Source organism: Sander lucioperca, chromosome 1, assembly GCF_008315115.2.
Source record: "Sander lucioperca isolate FBNREF2018 chromosome 1, SLUC_FBN_1.2, whole genome shotgun sequence".
Taxonomy (NCBI): domain Eukaryota; kingdom Metazoa; phylum Chordata; class Actinopteri; order Perciformes; family Percidae; genus Sander; species Sander lucioperca.
The window spans coordinates 35,724,699-35,741,453 of record NC_050173.1 but is presented as its reverse complement, the minus strand read 5'-3'; the positions used below and the strand labels follow the sequence as shown (position 1 = coordinate 35,741,453).

Below are 16,755 nucleotides of genomic sequence, written 5' to 3'. Positions count from 1 at the left end.
CCCCTCGTATGCTCTTTTATTTGACTACAAGCAGCGTACATTTGTGAATGGAAGACAAGACACTTTTTGGAGAAAAAAAAATATCATTCTCTATTAAACTTTATTTGTACATAAATTGTGCAACAGGAATATTTCCATCTGAAAACACATAAAATCATTTCTGAAAGGCCACCAAACCATCTGCATCACTACCGCCTTTGTCACACTCAGAATTGGTTTGAAGTGTGTACTCACTCTAACCATTGTAGAGTACATTACATTTTGCCCTATGGAGTCCAGTTTTAGCATCAATTCCGCTATTCAATTGAATATTATAGTGCATGTGCCACCTGTTCAAAAATATCTGAATCAGCGCAAATGGAGACTGCAAAAATGTCTGGATGTGAAAAGAAGACCAGAGCACCAAGAACTCTGTATTTTAAGCTTAAGGCATGGTCAGTTTACAGTATCATCAGTATTATTGTTGACAAGGTTTGTTTATGTTCAAGCAATTACGATTTCTAGGAAAAGAATACAGGAACAAAAAGGGGGAGCTGTCCTTTCTGCTATAACAAGAACATTTCCCTTTGATGATGTAGAATTATTCCAAAAACGGAAAAGCTGAATCAATGACAGAACAGCAGTTAAAGTAGACGTGTCTTTCAGGTCTGTGAGGGATTTAAGCAACAGCAGTGAAATCCTGGAATTTATTCAGTTAAACATACACGAGAGCATTTATATATAGATCAGTATTCTTATGTTACTTGGGCTGCTCAATTATTTTTGACCAGTGTGCACCTTTAACAGCTCACATACAGTCATGTCCAAATTCAGGGACCCAAATACAAGTAGACTACACTAGTACTGATTGGGCAATGAGGAATACTTACCGCTTTTAATGTATAATCAATTCAATTATGAAGAAATATTAAACACATTCTGCTCACTCCAGTATACAATGTTATTTGAAAAGGATATGCAAGGATATCAAGATCCATACCAATGGTTAACGCAAATTAAGACTTTATGAAATAACCAAAATTCTGTGTGCATTAAAACTAGCTTATTTGCTCATGCACATTTCCCTATGGAGTGTTGAGTAGGCAGGCACTGTAACATTTTTTGTGAAATGTTGAATAGTGAACTAGCACAAATGTTATAATCATAAAATTGTAATTTGATATTAGCTTCTAATTGCTTGGTTCTTGATTATGAACTCTGGATATGTGCCTTAGGAGGGCAGCAGGTTCCCAAGGACTCTGCCAGAAGAGCGCACAAAGCCTACAGGTGTGCTTAACATAGTTATGAATGCAGTAATCACACTTCGAGCATCAAGGAGTGGTCAGTTTTCTTCTATAAGGTTCAAGTCCAGTTCTGTGCAGTCTCTTTCAAAAATAACCTTTTGCCCTTCATCTATTGTAGTCCTTTTTCTTTTATCTTCTTGCTCCTCTTCTTCTTCTTCACTTTCACTTAGTGGCCCAATGCTGGCTCGTCCCAGGAACTCTGCAGGGGAGAAGGCTGAGCGCTGCTCTGCCTGGGAAGACGCTGGAACTATGCAACCAGCTTTACCACACATTAGGCTCTCGTGATTACCAATCTACACAGGAGAAAGAAGCGTCATGATCATCATGTCACAATTTCCTCCAAACCTAAAAAAGGTAATAAAATATAGGCAGTGCAGTGACTGATGACATCACTGGCAATGCCAGGAAGTCTGTATGGATGGCAGTGCCTGTTGCTTTGGTTAAGTATAGAGTAACTGATAGCAGAGTTAAGGGGCTTGGCTGACACAAGCCAAGGACCAACCTAAACGGCATCAACTCTGGAAACTACAGCCACTTAAATAATGTAATTTACATAATGGTATTTAATCCCATTAAATATGAAACAGACTACCTAACGCAGTAGTCGGCAACCTTTACTATCAAAAGAGCCATTTTTGGCCCAAAGAAATCTGTCTGGAGCCGCAAAACACATTTAAGTGTTAAAGGCCCTGAACACCCACACAGGTGTTTATAGTTAACGTGGCTGATTGAACCTTTTCCAGAACGGTGTGGGCGTGGTTAAACTGAGAGATTGACATCTTCCTGAGTCCACTGTTAGTGTTGTTGCACCTGTTAGAGCGGGACAAATGACACCTTTGTCATTCTTATTGGTAGAAAGAATTTGTGACCTAATGGCGCTTACCCACTGCTAATACCAGCTCTACTCAGCCGCGGTGCCCCGTCCTCCTTTTTCCATTGCCTCATGCGTGAGGCGAGCGTGGCTGGTCGTCATAGCGATGCCGCAAGAAACTGCCATGACCTAACGCGACACACACGCAGGACGTCGAAGGTGTGTTGTTTTTGAGTCTCGGCATGTGGCTGTTGCCACAGCCAGAAGACACATTTTGTTTCAAAAGAAGCTGGAGGCAGCAAAAAAAACACCGCTGGCTAAACTATTTAAAAATGGCGGGTTTGTTCAGGACACCCCGTCTGTCGCTAGCAATGATGACGCAGGGATTAGTGACGATTCTCTCTGACCAATCAGTAGTCTGCAGGTGTTCACGTCACCTTTTGGTATCGCTTCAGCTCACTTGGAACCTCGACGGAGGAGATACTAAAAAAAAAGAAAAAAAAAAAAAAGAAAAGTAAAGTACCTGTTGCCAGGTAGCAGGGACTTTTTTCATAATGGAAAACTAAAAAATACGAGTCGAGGCGAGTAGAGCAGGTATCAGGAAATGAAAAACGCCATAATAACAACAACAACAACAACAATAAAGTTCCCATCAAAGCGCCGCGCCACCTACAACCTGAAAAGAGTAATCAGCCAGAATAACTGAAAACACCAGAGGCTTTAACAGGCTAATTTACACTTAAATAGACCAATAGGTCCAAATAAGCATTCATTAATATGGTGATGTTTGTTGCCATTTTTTAGCCCCGTCTTTGAGGAGTGGGGCATATCTTTATTTTTCAGAACGATCACAATTTACAAACAAGCAGCAGTAGTGGAGTTTGGAGATTTGATCCAATTCTTAAATGTACTTTGCTCTGCTTTCTGCAGCAATTCCAAAATTGCTCCCTTTCTCTCATCCCCACCTTTCTACAAATGCAGTGTGGTTGTTCTGTTCTTGTAAGATAACTTTTTGTTTGCCAATTTCTCGCCGCAGATTAAGCATAGCGGTAAACCAGCAGCATTGGCGGTGAAAGCAAATTAATTTGTCTATGCACTATTAATCTCTTCATTTTCTTTCAAGACATTTCTTCTTTTGGATTTGTAATCCATAGCTAGTCTATAGACACTCAAGACCGCTATTGAGGTTCTGCAAAAATTTTGAGGATAAGGTGCTGGGCTGTAGATGTACATAAACAGCTACGATGCACATTTTAGTTGACTGAAATGTTATGTAAATGGAGAATGTGGAAATCACTTTAGTCCTACAACAATAAATTAAATTTAATAAATATATATAAAAAAACTAACCCTTATTCATTTCCATATAACTTTTTGTCAAAGCCACAGGAAGCCACTGGAGAGGGGCTAAAGAGCCAGATGCATAGATGTGTCGGTAGCAGGAGGGCCAGCAAATCAATATAATGTAACTTCCTAGCTACCTAAGCTCAGGTGTGTTCAGGTGGTTCATCTTGGTGATATAATATTAGCATAAAATAAGTCAGAAGTGAACGAAAGTCTGAATTTAAGGATTTTGCCTAGAGAGCCTTTGTGAACTTATTCTCATATCAAGGCCAAGTGGTAAGTTGTGATGTAAGATTGGTTTTGCTTTACTAGGCAGTTGCCACCAGGGCAACCTGTGACAGGAGTCAAATTATGAATGGGTCGAACTCTGGCTGGAACTGCGTTCAATAGAGTGCATTATAGCCAAGTGGAGATAGGAAAATTGCAGCTGAAGACACGTGTAGCAACTTTTGTTGCCAATTGGGTAAAATAACCTACATCAAAAACACAGCCCAGAACCCCATCCTGACTGCACTGATGTGACAGACAGGTTTATGAAAACATCTGGCGAAGCACTCATTAATGGTACTAACAAACATCAGTCTGAAATGAAGAGAGCTGATGGCGTGGGGGCCAAGTTTAGCTGTGCCGAGTTGTGGGGGGGGATGGTGGGCTGCCACAAGCCTACTATTGCCCTCTAAGATTCAGGACAGAAAACATGGGCACAAGTGAACCCAGACCTGCTAATTACTTATGGATACCATTAACTATATGTATCTCAATCTCTACACAATATGAGGAGATGGACAGAAACTACCTACCCTGACAGCCCATTGGACTTTCTTGCTCACCTGTGTCATCTTGCTGAAGTCAAGGCCTGGCCTGGGGCAGGGCAGAACATCTGGGTCATGGCGCCTCTTCAGGCGAGGTTTACGCATGTCGCAGGGCTGCGAGTGGCATCGCGGCAGTGCTGGGTGCAGGTTGCGCCGAGAGGAGGATGGCGTGCTGCAGGCTGAAGTGGGAGATGGAGACAGGGCTGGGTGTTCCATGCCAGAACAGCCATATGTCAGAGCAGAAGCAGGGGAGGGCTGGGGGGGCAGATGCACCATGGAGGCGCCCTGAATGTGCACAGGGGAGAGGGAGAAGCGGCGCTGCAGCACTGAGTGAGAAACCAGGGGGGCTGGTGAGGAGGAGCCAGAGGAAGGAGTAGCAAAAGAGGCAGAACAGGCTCCTTTCAATTTGTCACAGGGGTCCCACGAGAAGCTCCATGGTAGTGGGGAGTCAGAGGACAGAGCTAAGCTAAAGAAGGTAGGGCTAGAAGATGAGTGGAGGGAGGAAGAGGTCAAAGAGCAACTGGGACCACAAAGTGGCAAAGAGCTGGCTCCAGAGCTTGAACTAGATGCTCCTCCACTTTGGCAGCCACGTTTGACTGGGGTCCAAACCCTAGATGCACTAGGATGCCAGGTGGAGCGACACCGAGACAGGTCCTCTGGAACAGAGAGGGACCGGCAGTGGCGTTTTGGAGGTGGTGGTGGAGGAGAGCTTTGGAAAGCCTTGTTTGTAAAAGAAACCTCCGGTCTCTGGAGAAGTTCTTCTGAGTGGGAAGGAGGCCATGGAGAGTCTAGTCCAAAGGAATCATCCAGAAGGTTGGCTTTGGATGATGGCTGTGTAGCTGAGCGGGTCTCTGAAAATGCCAAAAAGTAGACAAATGAGACAAGTTTCCCCATCGAGTAGGTTTCAAATACTGCACTTAATTCAATGAACTTGCCTTGTGTTGATCTACAAGCACCCCATGAGACAGTGGGACTGGAGCCCACTGCAGGTAATGACTGAAACAGAAATATAAAACCAGGGCCCATCAAACTAAGTGCATCAATGAAAAAAGGTTTTTAAAAAGTAACATTTAGTTATGTATTCAACTCACCACATTCACATTGAATGAGAAAGCCTTGTAATAGGGTTCTTCCAAACTCTGCTTGCGGAGCTGCTCTGTGATAAGTGTCACCATATTTGTAGCTACAATCCAGGGATAGACATGGAGATGATGAGGACATTTACTAAGGGCAGTGGAAATTGTGTTAGTCAGAATCCTGGCGTGGTTTGTGGTGTCCCCTCCACACCTCAACCAGCCAGACTGACCAGCTTTCTCACTATGCCACCGTCATTTTTTTGCCACCTAGAGGGACAGATGAGAAGGGATGCTTATGAAACAGTGTCAATGATTAACTGAAATTGGTCACACACACATATTGCAGAGAAAGCACAACATTGAACAGTAGCTTATAAATTGCAAGACAGATCCATCAGGCCTTCGATAGGAGTGTAAAAATCAGCTTATGGGGACTTTCCTCCAACGTGCTGTTTATTGTGGAAAAGCCCACAGAAAGAAGAACAGAATTCTTGAATAAATGTGTTCCAAGTACTGACCACATACTACTATACAAGACCCCAGGCTGGGATCTACATGCTACCTCACTCACACATGAAAGGCAGAAGTTCATTGTGCACAACTCAGAACAAAGAAACACTTCACATTCCATCATGCACAGTGAACATATGCATGTCTTATTGCAACTACTAACAGACTGGTGCAATTTCAAAGAAAATGCTGAGTATGTCCAAAGTAAAAAGCTTGGGGGCAATACAATGGCAATCAAAGTCAGTTGGGTCCAATAAACACAAACACCAAGAGTTGTGAGTTGTAAAGTGAATGGAAGGGGGAGGGAAAGACAAAGGGAAAGGATGGGTGAAGTATGTGAAAAATGAATGGGGTAGGGGTTGGAAGCATGCCATAGTATTTTTACGAAGGGGTCAAAAAGAGCAGTGACCAGGTCTGAAGAAATTACATTACCAAAACACTGTAATGTACCAAGAGAGTAGAGGGACACAAGACAGTCGGCATTGCCGAAAAACACACATTCCTCTGATATTTTTTTTCTATGCAAATAGCACTGAGTTAGCTTTTAATATCTAATGGTTACTCAGTCCACAAACATATTTGAAGATTAACCAGCACTGGCACATCACAGCAAACCTTTGCACAGCATAAAAATATACATCTCAAACTGAAACTAAAACAGAAAGAAAATATATAAGCTATCCGCTGCATTAAAATACAACATGGCCTTTTAGCCTTTGCACTGCTCTTGAGCACCCAACATCTAGAGCAAATGTAATGATGATATCCAAACCTGACATGACACAACATAGCGAAACCTAATATTTAACTATATCAACTTTAAATTATGTCTTTAATCTGAATATAAACGCTTGATGGTTAAGAGTCCTAGTAATTGAAGAGATGTGTTTCAACACTTGCTTGTTGGCAGTCAGATGTGGCCTCCAGGCCCTTCCTCCTTGTGGCAAGATGGTACATTGCTAGCCTAGTTCCACATGCCAGAAGACATGCTACCACAGGGGCACAAGCTGAACCGCATTAGCCAGCGTTAAAAACGCTGCACCCCACAAACTCCATTTGCTCACAAACTGCCAAGAACAGTGCTGTCAACCACCCGCCGATTTAAAACTGTATCATCATTTTACAATCTTGGCTACAAACTTTAATGTTAACTTTACTACAAAATGAATCTGATAATCCCAAACAACTAGCAAAACACATCAAGCACTAAACACTTAAGAATATTAGTTAGGTTAATAAAGTAGTTATGGCCTAGCTATATAGACTTTTCGTCTTTACTAACGTTCAAAGCAACAAATAAGTTTAATGCAGTGTTGCGCTGAGCCTGACCTTATATCCTATACAAAACACGTTAGGGTTAGCCAATTAAAAGCCTAACGTTATCTCCAACATTAGCTGTAGGACAACGGTTTGTCACTGACAATATAACGTTAGGACTTATTAACATTGGGCTAGATATACTTGCTAAATCGGATACCGACTTCTGGTGAGACAAGTATAGTAAGCTAGCTCAGCAACACGATGCAGCCGGTGTTTTAAGCTAGCTAGCTAATATGATAACAAGCGTCCTTACTAACGTACACGTTACTAGCGTTAGTTTGCTTAGCTACATTCGTTGTGTCTGCTACCTGTTAATGACTTGTCACTGTACCCGGTTAAGGCTATGACACGTTAAAATAGAATATGAAAAGGGACTTAATAAATGTAACGGCTGGGCCGTTAACGTTAAACTGAATTAGTTGTAGCATTAGCTAGCTTAATTACGCAGTCTGTTTGCAAGCTAACGTGCTACAGCTGTCCTGATGTATTACCTGCATTCAGTGGTTCCTTAGCAACCGAAGCAGTGCACCGGATAGAGAGCTGTTTAGCGGAGTATTTATAGCCTTTGGACCATACCAATACAGAGGTATTTTGAATACACTGCTTCAAAAATCGCAATTTAAGTAAACACCACAGTACTCACATAGCACATACTTTCCCAATATGACCTTTATTCACGTCTTACCAATTAAAACTACATGTTTAAACTATGCCTGCACTTATTTTTGGGAGTCTCTGTCGCGTTAACAACCCCACAGTTGGGCCCTTCTAAATAAAGCCACAGCATAAAATCAAAGTGTCTTTAGCGACAAATAAACGTATTTTTCCCTGTTATTGAATAATATAATATCTATCTAATTTATAGCCTACCTATATTTGCGATAGAAGCAGAATTCTTAAACTAGGTGAACCCTTGTTTCGCATTGCCAGACCTACCTCCACAGCGCTGTGAAGTGGTTCTCCTAATAGGCTACATGAGTTCAGAATCAGAATCAGAATCAGAAAGGGCTTTATTGCCAAGTACGTTGCACATACGAGGAATTTGTCATGGTGTTGTTGGAGCATGTCACACATACAAATATAAGAAGGATAAAAAGATATAAACAATATAAGTATAAACATATACACACAGTACGTATTAATAACGATAAAATAAATTTAAATAAATAGTAAAATAAGTTAAACAGTAGTGAAAAGGGACGCTACAGCAGAGTAGGTACAGTGGCATGAGGAGCCAGAGGTGGGGTGTGGAGAGAGTCAGGATGGATTCCGAGCCTTGTTTAGAAGGCTAGTGGCGGAGGGGAAAAAACTGTTTATGTGGCGTGAGGTTTTGGTCCTGATGGACCTCATCCTCCTGCCAGAGGGGAGTGGCTCAAAGAGCTTGTGTCCGGGGTGGGAGGGGTCAGCCACAATCTTTCCAGCACGCTTCAGAGTCCTGGTGGCGTATAGGTCCTGGAGCGGCGGCAGATTGCAGCCAATCACCTTCTCAGCTGACCGAATGACACGCTGCAGCCTGCCCTTGTCCTTGGCAGTGGCAGCAGCGTACCAGATGGTGATGGAGGATGTGAGGATGGACTCAATGATGGCTGTGTAAAAGTGCACCATCATTGTCTTTGGCAGGTTGAATTTCTTCAGCTGCCGCAGGAAGTACATCCTCTGTTGTGCTTTCTTGACGAGGGAGCTGATGTTCAGCTCCCACTTGAGGTCCTGGGAGATGGTAGTTCCCAGGAAGCGGAAAGACTCCACAGTGTCAATTGTGGAGCCACAGAGGGTGATGGGGGCAGGTGAGGCTGGGTTCTTTCTGAAGTCCACAACCATCTCCACTGTCTTTAGAGCATTGAGCTCTAGATTGTTTTGCTTGCACCAGGTCACCAGGTGGTCAGCCTCCCACCTGTAGGCGGACTCGTCTCCATCAGAGATGAGTCCGATGAGGCAGGTGTCGTCCGCAAACTTTAGAAGCTTGACGGACTGGTGACTGGAGGTGCAGCTGTTGGTGTACAGGGAGAAGAGCAGAGGAGAAAGAACACAGCCCTGGGGGGATCCGGTGCTGATGGTCTGTGAGTCGGAGACGTGTTTCCCCAGCTTCACATGCTGCTTCCTGTCAGACAGGAAGTCAGTGATCCACCTGCAGGTGGAGTCAGGCACACCAAGCTGGGAGAGTTTCTGCTGAAGCAGAGCCGGGATGATGGTATTGAAGGCAGAGCTGAAGTCCACAAACAGGATCCTGGCGTAGGTTCCTGCGGAGTCCAGGTGCCGGAGGATGTAGTGGAGGGCCAGGTTGACTGCATCGTCTACAGACCTATTGGCTCTGTAGGCAAACTGCAGGGGGTCCAGGAGGGGGTCGGTGAGGTCTTTGAGGTGTGAAAGCACAAGGCGCTCAAAGGACTTCATAACCACAGAGGTCAGGGCGACGGGTCTGAAGTCATTAAGTCCTGTGGTCCTTGGCTTCTTGGGGACAGGGATTATGGTTGAGGTCTTGAAGCAGGCTGGCACGTGACATGTCTCCAGTGAGGTGTTAAAAATGTCTGTGAACACTGGAGACAGCTGGTCAGCGCAGTGCTTCAAGCTGGATGGGGAGACAGCATCCGGTCCAGCAGCTTTCCTGGGATTCTGTCTCCTGAACAGTCTGTTGACGTCCCTCTCGTGAATGGAGAGAGTCGTCACTGAGGTGGGAGGGGGGGTGGAGGTGGAGGGGACCTTTAAGGAGGGCATTGGTGGGGGGGCCCAGGACCTTGCTGAGGTGGGCGAGGTGGAGGTGATGCACAGTGGAGTGGGCGAGGTGGAGGTGATGCACAGTGGATAAATCTCCCCATCAGGGAATCGAACCCCGGTTTTCCGCGTGACAGGCGGAGATACTGTCCACTATACTAACGAGGACTGCAACTTGAGTTGAACCCAAATCTAGAGGGAACGGCAGTCTCCAATAGGGAAAAGGCAGAAATCACGACCAAGTCTATTGTAAAAAAATACATAGTTTGGAAGATTTATCAGAAGAAGGGAGTAAAGGAAGGGAAATAACAATGAGTCAGAATTCAGGTGTGTTAGACAGGAGGGAAGCAGCAGATGATGAGCCATTTTCTTTGGCAGAGATGGGGAGAGCAGTAGGCTAAATAAGTCAAAACCAACTTATCCAGGGGAAGATCCGGTAGGCTATGCTATGTTATGCTAAAGCATCTAGGGCAATGAGCATTATTGAAGTTGCTGCAGCTTGATAATAAAGTTTGGGAAGTTAGGCTACCAAGTGCATGGAAGGAAGCAGTTGTGATTCCGATAACAAAACCTAGCAAGGATCCATCTAAACGCTATAGTTATAGGCCTATAGCACTAACATCAAATCTATGCAAGATAATGGAAAGGATGGTAACAGAAAGGTTATCGTATAAGCTTGAGAATAGAGAAATGCTGGCAAATTATCAAAGTGGTTTTAGAAAAGGAAGGAATACTATGGATTCAGTGATAAGACTAGAGAATGAAATAAGAAAGGCCCAGGCAAATAAAAAGTCAGTCATTGCAGTGTTTTTTGACATACAAAAAGCATATGACATGATGTGGAAAGAAGGATTGTTAATTTAGCTGCACAAGATGGGGGTTGGTGGAAGAGTTTTTAACTGCGTAAAGGATTTTGTTTGGAAGAAAAATCAAAGTACGGATTGGATCAGACTTGTCAAGTCAGTACATGGTTGGAAACGGCACACCTCATGGTAGTGTGATAAGCCCACTACTTTTCATCATTATGATTAATGACGTCTTTTCAAAGGTACCAGTAGATACACAGTAGGTAGGTCACTTTTTGCGGATGATAGGGGCCCTGTGGAAGAGAGGAAGGAATGCGGAGCATGTAATCAGGAGAGTGCAAGGAGCAATTGATGACGGGGTGGAATGGGCTTATGATTGGGCCGCCAGCTCTCTTTTAAGAAAGGTGGATGTGATTCAGGCACAGGCATTATAAGTGTGTAGTGAGGCTTTTAAAACATCGCCAGTTCCTGCCCTACAGGTAGAAATGCATGGGGGAGATGCCGTTGGAAATAAGAAGGATGCAACTGATGGCAAACTACTGGGTTAATTTGCAGGGACACGATGATTCTCATCCCACAAAAGGAGTGTTGCAGGAGTGCTGGGAGAATGGGAGGAATCAGAGGGATAACTTTGGTCGAGTAGGAAATAATATTGTAAAAGAATTTGGAGTGTTTGATCTGAGAATAAGCCCCTCAGTAGTTTATCCGGTGATTACTCCATGGATGATTATTTGGCCTAATATAGACTGGTATTTGTTAGAGGTAAAAAGGAAAGAAAAAGATAGCTTTGATTCGATAAGTGCTTTCAACTATCACATGAAAGAGTATAGTCATTATATACAGATTAATATGGTTGGTGCTAAGAAACCTGAGACAGGAGTAACAGGATTTGGGGTGGCAAAGGAATTGGAATCAGGTCATGTTAAATTTCTGTGAGTCCCATCGCATGTAGGGGTGAGGGGAAATGAAAGGGTGGATGAGTTAGCAAAAAGGGCTTTAAAGAATGCAAATTACTATCAGTAAAGCAGAGGTTCAATTTTTTATCTGGGAAAAAGCAAATCAAGTATGGCAGGAAAGGTGGGACAGAGAGGAGAAAGTAGACACCTATATAAAAGTCAAAGTTAATAGTGTAGGTGGTGGATATAGGAGAAAGGAAACTGTTGACAAGATTTAAGGTTAGGGCACTGTGGACCTAACAAAACGTTGAAGATGGTGGGGAAACACCAGACAGGTTTGTGTGAGAGATGTCAGGAAGAGGAGACAGTGGAACATGTAGTTCTGAGTTGTAGGGCATATGGGACACAGAGAGAGATGATATGAGTATAGGAATTAGGGGTGAAGGAATTCACATTAAAAGAATGACTAAGCATGGGTGAGAAAGCACATGTCAGAATACTGTTAGCTTTTCTAAGGGACACTATTTTTTTTAAAAGCATATGATAAAAAGACAGGAATAGGGTGCTAGTGTTGCTGACATGGATAATATGGAGGATAAAATGTAGTTGTGTGTGTGTGTGTGTGTGTGTGTGTGTGTGTGTCTGTGTGTGTGTGTGTGTGTGTGTGTGTGTGTTTTTGTGAAGGGATTTAGATTGTAAATCTATTGTCTGATCCACACTCCGAAGCAGAAGGTGGCGGTAATACACGAATGCTAATAAGATAGACGCCAACCGCCGTAAAACAAGAAGAAGAAGAAGAACCCAAATCCATAAGGGACGCATGCGTGGTGGATGTCAAGACTTTTCAGAACAATTCCATAACCCCATAGATAATTACTCTTGATGACTGTCGTAGCTCTTCGTTCATTGTCTCTACCAATATGGCGTTTGAAAAACTCAGGAAAGAAGAAACTCTCGCAATGAGGAAGAGATTAATCGGGTATGTAACTGAACCAGTGTGACTTTCTTGATGCTAGCTGGTAAACATATTATGCACAGTGAGTGCGTGCACAAAAGTTGCTGACTCCTACTAATTTCTTCGATTACAGGCAGTCGTGTAGACTATTTTATTCAGACGAACCTGTGAAAATAATAAAAGCAAGAGGCCAATATCTGTTCGATGAAAATGACAAGCGCTATCTGGACTGCATCAGCAACGTTCATCATGGTAAAACATCCAGTGCATAGTCCACATTTATTACCTTGTAAAACGCAGTATATTACACTCGTTGTCTACTAATGTCAGAACGTTTTATGTGTTAGTAACATACAGTATACTTTCTTTTGTAGTGGGCCACTGTCACCCCAGCATTACAAAAGCTGCAGCAGAACAAATGGACCTCCTGAACACAAATGCACGATTCCTGCACGACAACATAGTCATGTATGCAGACCGCCTGGCTGCCACCCTGCCTGAGAAACTGTGTGTCTTCTACTTTGTTAACTCTGGGTAAATAATACACCCCCACCCCCACAGAATGTATTCCTGAAGTTGGTTATTTTGTATTGTATATTGTGTATTGTTTGTGTATATTATCTCTTTGATTTTGGACCTTGTTAAGCACTTTGGTCAACTATGGTTGTTTTTAAACGTGCTATATAAATAAAATTGAATTGAACTGAACTGAATTGAAGTAACATTCCAGTGATTTCTACATCTGTTCTTCTGATAGTTCAGAGGCCAATGATCTTGCCCTACGCTTGGCACAGCAGTACACCCAACATCAGGACGTCATTGTGCTTGACCAGTAAGTATTCTGTTCTATTGCAACACATTCCCTTCTGACAACACTTGGTTATGAATTACAATGAACTCTCCTTTTATACTAGTGCGTACCATGGGCATCTAATGTCCCTCATCGACATTAGTCCTTACAAGTTCCGGAAACTGGCAGGACAGAAAGAATGGGTTCATGTGGTTTGTACATTTATACAACCATCATCACACAAATGGCTGACCAACAGTGGACTCTGCCTATCTGAAAGAATGTGATTTATCCTCTTAGGCACCCTTACCAGACACCTACAGAGGCATATACAGAGAGGATCACCCCAACCCTGGCCAAGCATACGCTGATACAGTGAAAGACCTAATAGAGGAGGTGCACAGGAAAGGTCGTAAGGTACAGTACACTACGTCAGTTTCATGCAGCCTGAATAAAATCAGTAACACTCATAACACGTTTTGTTGTACAGAGAATGTATAATTCTGTAATAAACATGACCAATGCATGCCATTTATATAACTTACTGTATGTTATGTTGTGTATGCTGTGTATAAACTGCTCTTTTATTCTCTGCTGGCTGTAAAACAAATGCCCCCCACACAGGGATAATAAAGGTTACGTAACCTTACTTGTATAACTTACTTACTTATTTACTACCTTTTCCCCCTAGATCTCTGCCTTCTTTGCTGAATCATTGCCAAGTGTTGGGGGACAAATAATCTTGCCCCAAGGATACTCAACTAAAGTTGCAGAGTGAGTGGTGACTCGTTTTTCAGGTTCTGTTTTTGCTCATCCACGTGTACATTAAGTGGTGACACGGGGCATCTCTCTTATACTCTGCACAGATATGTGCGCTCAGCTGGTGGAGTGTTTGTGGCAGACGAGGTGCAGACAGGCTTTGGCCGCGTGGGAAGTCATTTCTGGGCTTTCCAGCTGCAGGGGGAGGGTTTCTGTCCCGACATAGTGACCATGGGTAAACCAATGGGCAATGGGCATCCCCTGGCATGTGTGGCAACCACTGTAGAGATAGCTGGAGCTTTCACAGCCAACGGAGTGGAGTACTTCAATACGGTGACTATACAGTAGCCTCAACACAATATGAATGCATGTTCCTTCAAGTTGGTATCTATAGCTTTTCATCAATATTATAAGTAACTGATGTCAGTTACATAAAGATATTGTCTTTTAAGGTAAATGGTAAAAAATATTTTTTCCCATGTTTAACCTATTCTCGTGGTGGTTATGTTGATCACTTAGTAGTTTTCGATGACTGTTGGTAAGAAAAGCCACTTTTTAATTTACCACTATGCCGCTGGATAAAACATACATTATTAATTAGAATTCACCCTAAAAATAGTCATTTGTATACCTCGAATTCTTGAAGATTTCTTTTCTTGCATGCCTTTACGGGGAACAGAGAATATTCTCAGTTTTGGGATTTTTTCGTTCACCATGGAGGCATGTGACAAAAAACATCTTTCTTCAAGAATTTGAGGTAGCACGGGGTGAGTAATGCATGTATCAAGATGCATTTATCTGTTTGTCTCTTAACTTCATGCAGTTTGGAGGGAATCCAGTGTCCTGTGCAATTGGCCTGGCAGTACTTGATGTGATAGAGAAAGAGGACTTAAGAGGAAACGCCACAAGGGTGGGAGCACATCTTAAGGATTTGCTCACAAAGCTACAGACACAACATCAAATAATTGGTGATGTCAGGTAAGGATGCAGTGACTAGTGCACTCAGGCTATCATGCTCATAAAGGCAAGTTATATCCTATTCTCAAGAGTCCATGGCATTAAATCAGATTTTTAAAATGATGAAAAGCATTAATTGACAAGGTGTCTGACATTAAGTTGTCACCTAATACCACCATTTTACTGCCAACACTAAAAGCTCCTATGCACTCTTGGTACATCCACAGAGGTGTTTTCACTTCTCTTAGCTGAGAAGACCTCGTCAGGACAGAGTGAGCATGTACAGTGCTTGACCGACATCTCTCTGACTTGCAAATATTGTGATGGAACAACTCATAACTCATACTATTAAAATGGTCTGCACTCTTTTTCACAGTGGGTGCTCAGGCTTAAGAAGTATGTGGACATGCAGGGGGAGAAAGTGCTATTACAGGGGAGATGCAGCTTGTATACTAATGAAATTAATATACATTGTAGAAAATTTTTAAATATTGGGACATTTTTCATCCTTCCATACTATGTGATTCAATGTTGAGAAGGGTCACCAAGAACTTAAATCATGGGTTCAAAAGATGCTTTTCTGTTGTTTTAACAGAGGTGTAGGGCTGTTTGTGGGTCTTGAGCTGGTTTCAGACAGGGATCAGAAGACTCCAGCCACAGAAACGGCAGCACGGGTAGTGAAGAGGTACCGGAGTAGAGTGCAACACAGCAGTTAATGCTTATAGTTTAGCAGTTTGTATACACCGTCAGTCTTGAGGGGTGGTCTGTGATCTAATGTCCCTTTCACATTAGGTTAAAAGAGGAGGATCAAATCTGCGTCAGTACAGATGGCCCCTGGGAAAACGTTGTCAAGTTTAAACCTCCTATGTGTTTCAGTATGGAGGACGCAGAACTGGCAGTACGATGTATTGACCGAATCCTCACAGGTTAGTTACAAACATTTAGTCTACAGCTGTTTGGATTGTTTGTAGAGATGAATCTACTTAAACACTGAACACTTAATGTAATAGGAGTCTGAACACTGTGACAGATGCCTATAAAGACTTAATACCACACATTTCATAAGTGTAGAATAACATATTCAATTGTCTTGTTCTCAGACATGGAAGCCAGTGACATTTAAATTGGAAAAGGAAGACATCTAAGGTTTGTTAAACCTGTAGAAAAACTTTTAATTGCATCAGACATGGTCACATTCATAAAGTTCAGAGGTAGAGATGTGAATGTCTATACTTGAGGTTCCAAAAGATCAAACAAGTTCATTCATTTCACTTAGAACATGTTGCCGTCTTCCACTCAACACAGACCACTGTGGGGACTCTGTTTTTGAAATGGACTGATCAGTCTGCCTCGTAATAACTGCCTTGATCTGTATTAGTACATTTTTATATCAAAGCTTAAATCTATGAAATATCAAATCAGTGGCAGTAGAATTTAAACGGCAGTCAGTCTAGAGCCATGCAACCTTAGTCTGTCATAAATCTTTTTTGTTCCCCCCAGGTGTTCAGTGCAGTCGCCTCACTGATGAAACCTAGCCAATTGGAGGTCAAATTGAAATGCCAGCTCCAGCACATTGTTACCAAAACCACCTGAAAGATGACCCAGTACACAAGGTGCTAATGTGACACTAATGACTCCCAAAAATAAACTTAAAACTAAAACAGTATGATTTTTCTTTTTTTAAAATGACTTTTGCTTTCTTTTACCCACAGTAGCAATATTTGAAG

At 42.6% G+C, this 16,755-nt stretch overlaps 2 protein-coding genes across 4 annotated transcripts; one reads left to right on the top strand and one right to left on the bottom strand.

Annotated features, from left to right (window-relative positions):
• Positions 1 to 77: 77 nt before the first annotated feature.
• LOC116064330 (protein FAM53C-like) lies at positions 78 to 7,745 on the bottom strand. Of its 2 annotated transcripts, none has more exons than XM_031319472.2 (5): positions 7,648 to 7,745; positions 5,342 to 5,593; positions 5,186 to 5,246; positions 4,269 to 5,101; positions 78 to 1,576 (listed from the first exon to the last, which is right to left on the bottom strand). In XM_031319472.2, the coding sequence occupies exons 2-5, from the start codon at positions 5,423 to 5,425 to the stop codon at positions 1,322 to 1,324; spliced, it is 1,233 nt and encodes a 410-aa protein (XP_031175332.1). In that variant the 5' UTR covers positions 5,426 to 5,593; positions 7,648 to 7,745; the 3' UTR covers positions 78 to 1,321. The 2 variants fall into 2 exon arrangements, with proteins under 2 accessions (XP_031175332.1, XP_031175333.1); XM_031319473.2 differs by lacking the exon at positions 7,648 to 7,745 and adding an exon at positions 7,447 to 7,641.
• A 4,595-nt stretch (positions 7,746 to 12,340) lies between these two features.
• On the top strand, positions 12,341 to 16,689 carry phykpl (5-phosphohydroxy-L-lysine phospho-lyase). Of its 2 annotated transcripts, XM_031319464.2 has the most exons (13): positions 12,341 to 12,546; positions 12,656 to 12,774; positions 12,897 to 13,056; positions 13,280 to 13,354; positions 13,437 to 13,524; positions 13,613 to 13,729; positions 14,004 to 14,086; positions 14,179 to 14,404; positions 14,895 to 15,049; positions 15,624 to 15,713; positions 15,821 to 15,954; positions 16,129 to 16,174; positions 16,529 to 16,689. In XM_031319464.2, exons 1-12 carry the CDS (start codon positions 12,488 to 12,490, stop codon positions 16,149 to 16,151), a joined length of 1,329 nt encoding a protein of 442 aa, XP_031175324.1. In that variant the 5' UTR covers positions 12,341 to 12,487; the 3' UTR covers positions 16,152 to 16,174; positions 16,529 to 16,689. The 2 variants fall into 2 exon arrangements, with proteins under 2 accessions (XP_031175324.1, XP_031175323.1); XM_031319463.2 differs by lacking the exon at positions 16,129 to 16,174.
• Positions 16,690 to 16,755: the final 66 nt, after the last annotated feature.

Coding starts and splice junctions, on each gene's coding strand:
- LOC116064330 (XM_031319472.2), bottom strand. CDS start 5,425: ATGGTGACACTTATCACAGAGCAGCTCCGCAAGCAGAGTTTGGAAGAA. Junction 5,102..5,185: donor TGCTTGTAGATCAACACAAG/GCAAGTTCATTG, acceptor TGGCATTTTCAG/AGACCCGCTCAGCTACACAG. Junction 1,577..4,268: donor ACTTCAGCAAGATGACACAG/GTGAGCAAGAAA, acceptor TCTCCTGTGTAG/ATTGGTAATCACGAGAGCCT.
- phykpl (XM_031319463.2), top strand. CDS start 12,488: ATGGCGTTTGAAAAACTCAGGAAAGAAGAAACTCTCGCAATGAGGAAG. Junction 15,050..15,623: donor CAAATAATTGGTGATGTCAG/GTAAGGATGCAG, acceptor TTGTTTTAACAG/AGGTGTAGGGCTGTTTGTGG. Junction 15,955..16,528: donor TATTGACCGAATCCTCACAG/GTTAGTTACAAA, acceptor TGTTCCCCCCAG/GTGTTCAGTGCAGTCGCCTC.